Source organism: Colletotrichum chrysophilum, assembly GCF_026319265.1.
Source record: "Colletotrichum chrysophilum strain AFK26 chromosome Unknown scaffold_4, whole genome shotgun sequence".
NCBI classification, from domain to species: Eukaryota; Fungi; Ascomycota; class Sordariomycetes; order Glomerellales; family Glomerellaceae; genus Colletotrichum; species Colletotrichum chrysophilum.
Genome location: NW_026517291.1, coordinates 672,942 through 676,568, shown reverse-complemented (window position 1 = coordinate 676,568; position 3,627 = coordinate 672,942). Strand labels below are relative to the sequence as shown.

The following is a 3,627-nucleotide window of genomic DNA, read 5'->3' as shown; positions in this document are numbered from 1 at the left end:
AGAACCCGTATAGAGTTGCTGCGTGTGCGTGTGTGGACTGTACAGATTTCCCAACCCAAGACGCCCCCTTTCTTCCAAAACGAAACTTGTCCTTTTGAGACCAGAATGTGTGCTTGCTGCGTCGAGAGAATGCCATTGTAGCGTGGCTCACGAGATGTCAGGGAGGACCACCACGGAAAAGGGGAGGGGGGAATGGATGGACGGAGGGAGAAAATGCGGTAAATGAGTTATGGACTATTCGATTGCCTTGTGACCGGTAGCTGCTCTGCGAATTACAACCGTACCAGAGGGATGACGTGAGAGAGTAGCAGAAGAGAGGGAGTCTGTCCGGCTTCTCTTCGCGTCTTTTACTGGTGGCCCGCCTTGCGCAGGGTGGTGGCAAGCCACTCAAGACCCTCGTAGAGACCATCACCGGAGGTAGCGCAGGTAGACTGGATGTACTATTGGGGAGGTCAGCGTGGCTGTCGTCGCGGTAAGGCGCGGAAAGGATACATACCCAGGCGCGTTGTCTCAAGCTGTGGAGGCCAAGCTTGTCTGTGATCTCGGCAGCGTTCATGGCGTTCTATAGCAGAGCAGGTCAGCCACATGCCCCAATGTGAATTAGGCTGGGACGGGGGAAATAAGAACGTACGGGCAAATCCTGCTTGTTGGCGAAGACCAAGAGAATGGCATCGCGCAGCTCATCCTCGTTGAGCATGCGCTGAAGCTCCTCGCGGGCCTCAACGATACGGTCGCGATCGTTGCTGTCGACGACGAAGATGATACCCTGGGTGTTCTGGAAGTAATGTCTCCAGAGAGGACGGATCTTGTCCTGACCACCGACGTCCCACACGGTGAACTGAATGTTCTTGTACTCGACGGTCTCGACGTTGAAGCCTAGATGGAATTCGCGTCAGCGGGAATTCTGAGAGATGTTTCCATTGAAGCATTGGGTTGGGGCTAGCGACGGCGGGCGGGGGCGCCACTTTCGTTGATGACACGGGGCAGGGCGACGGGACGATTGAGGGGGCAATTGTTGGGCATGCGTACCGATGGTGGGAATAGTCGTGACAATTTCACCGAGCTTGAGCTTGTAGAGAATCGTAGTCTTTCCGGCGGCGTCAAGACCGACCATCAGAATTCTCATCTCCTTCTTCCCCCAGAGCTTGTCGAAGATCTTAGAAAACGCGAGACCCATGGTTGCGATTCGGACTGTGGTGTATGTCTAAGTGTCGGGTTTGGGTTGAGAGGAAGAAGTAATCTGTTGAGAAGAAGTAAGTGTAAGCGCAATGATCCAGAGCGTCGAGAGAGCAAGCAATTAATTAAACAGTGGTGACGTCGAGAAAGGCGGGTGCGGGTGCGGGCGGCATATAAGGGTAGGGAAAAAAAGATGTGCCTCCCGAAAGAGGACAGATCTTTTTCGGAGACGGGATCGGGTCACTGACGACAGTGTGCCTGATGGCGCTGCTGACACGGGCAAAGGGTGAAGGCGGATGGGATGGATGGCGAGGTCCAAGTTTCGATGTTGAAGTTCAGGCTGCCGCAATTCGCAAATGGAGGAGATAGCGGGATAGGAAGAAGTGGATGTAGACGACAGGCGACGTGGAGGGAGGGATAGGGATATTGGGTTGGGGGGCCGTAGGGTGGGCTGCTCTCACTCAAGGCGGCGTAGGCCTATGGTGGTGTATTCCTGAGGTGTCGTGTCCAGACCAGACCGATGCAGGCACGCAACGCACGCGCGCAAGAGCAACTTTGGCCGAGGGGGTGGTAAAGGGGAATGGGAAACCGAGAGACGAAGAAACGAGACGATGCCGCCACCAACACTTGCAGAGGCGAAGCTCGCAGCAGACGACCAGGTCCAGTACAGACAACGGACGCAGATGGATAAAAATTAGGAAATGGAAACCACTCACTCACTTCTTCGCGACGGGCTCCTCGACGACGGCGACAGGATGCTTCTTCGATGGGGGTGCGGTTGTGATTGTCGGTGAAGGGGGGAGACAGTCAAGTGTCGAGAGGTTAAGGTGGAATAGAGGGGTGGCCTTTGGTAAGATAAGTTCGGCTCGGCGAGGTTGGTGGTGATTTGGGGGACCAGAAAGGCCATGTTTTTCAAACTCTGAGTCTCCACTCTTGACCACCGCTACGAACGGACGCCACTACTCACTGGACCGCCAAGGTGTACCTCTGGCAGCTAAGGGGGCGCTGAAGGTACCTGTCACGCCTGCTTACCTCGCCTTCCTTGCGTGCTTGCTTTTGCTGAAGCCCAACCACGGGCCACTCAAAACCACTCAAACATGTCCCCTTTCCATCCCTTCCAGCGCTCTTCGACCACTAGAGACCCTTCTGAAGCACCGAGTACCCGCATCACGTGGGACCCGCGCTAGCCCCTTTCGGGGTCAGCCTCAATCCAACCAAACTTCGCCAAAGTGTCCAGACTCCTGTGACAGGGATCACCTCCAAGAACCGATCTGGAGAACAGCCTGGACACAACCAACGTCGCTCCTTTTTCCCCCCGTGGCCCTGCTTGCCTGCCTGCCCGCCTCTGCCTCACGACTACGGAATAGCTCGTGACTCTGCTGCCGTAGCAGTCTGACGTCTTCCTGCCACCGAAACTATTGAGCTTCTCGCACCCCCCTAGCTCGAGCAAAGCTCCCGTCGTCATGATCTTCCCTTCGGTCGCCAAGCTGCTCCTCGCAGCTGGCTTCGTCCACTCGGCTCTCGCCCACAACATCCAGCTGCCCGCCCACGGCCGCGAGTGCTTCCACGAGTCGCTGCACCGCGATGACAAGATGACCGTCACCTTCCAGGTCGGCGACCGCGAGTTTGGCAGCGCTGGCAACCTCGATATTGACTTTTGGGTATGAGGAATCACAACGTCGCATATGGGTCTTGAAAACCGCGGTTCTACGCGCCCAATGGCTCCATTGGTGGGATTGGGACATCAAGAGCTAACTCTGTGGCTTGGTAGATCACGAACCCCATGGGCCAGTACGAGACCTTCGACAAGAGTGTCTCCAACGGCGACTTCTCCTTCGACGCGAAGCACGACGGCAAGTACACCTACTGCTTCGGCAACGAGCACTGGGGTGCCCACAGCAAGGAGGTGTCCTTCAACGTCCACGGTATTGTCTACGTCAGCGAGACCGATGTTCCTGCCGACCCCCTTGAGGTCGAAGGTAAGATGAGAAAGCCTTGAACATACTCCATGGGCCAACCGGTCTAATAAGATATCCTCCAGTCAAAAAACTCTCCGAACTGCTTGCTCAGGTCAAGGACGAACAATCCTACATTGTTATCCGTGAGCGCACCCACCGCAACACCGCCGAGAGCACCAACAGCAGAGTCAAGTGGTGGAACCTGTTCGTCATTGGCCTCGTTGTGGGAGAGTCCGTCTTCCAGGTGTGGTGGCTGCGTAGATTCTTCGAGGTCAAGAGAGTTGTGTAAGCTTGCGCAAGTTGTTATCGTTTGCGGGATACCCGTGCTGGGACGACTGGTTGGCGTATAAAAGGCGGTCCTCTGCGGGTTACAAGACAACAGGCTTAAAGCTTGGTCTTGACTCTAGAGACCTGAAATGCATGTACAGTGTATCATAATCACACATGAATGGACGAAAGACGAATGGTTCTGAACATACCCATTTTCCATATA

The 3,627-nt window shown here is 55.3% G+C and overlaps 2 protein-coding genes across 2 annotated transcripts; one reads left to right on the top strand and one right to left on the bottom strand.

Annotated features, from left to right (window-relative positions):
* Window positions 1-347: 347 nt before the first annotated feature.
* On the bottom strand, window positions 348-1,177 carry COL26b_001088 (uncharacterized protein; the record flags this gene model as incomplete). The annotated part of the gene is made up of 4 exons (XM_053174047.1): window positions 348-440; window positions 497-562; window positions 632-876; window positions 1,030-1,177. The coding sequence occupies 4 exons, from the start codon at window positions 1,175-1,177 to the stop codon at window positions 348-350; spliced, it is 552 nt and encodes a 183-aa protein (XP_053042164.1).
* Window positions 1,178-2,639: 1,462 nt separating this feature from the next.
* COL26b_001087 (uncharacterized protein) lies at window positions 2,640-3,423 on the top strand (the record flags this gene model as incomplete). The annotated part of the gene is made up of 3 exons (XM_053174046.1): window positions 2,640-2,837; window positions 2,948-3,155; window positions 3,218-3,423. 3 exons carry the CDS (start codon window positions 2,640-2,642, stop codon window positions 3,421-3,423), a joined length of 612 nt encoding a protein of 203 aa, XP_053042163.1.
* Window positions 3,424-3,627: the final 204 nt, after the last annotated feature.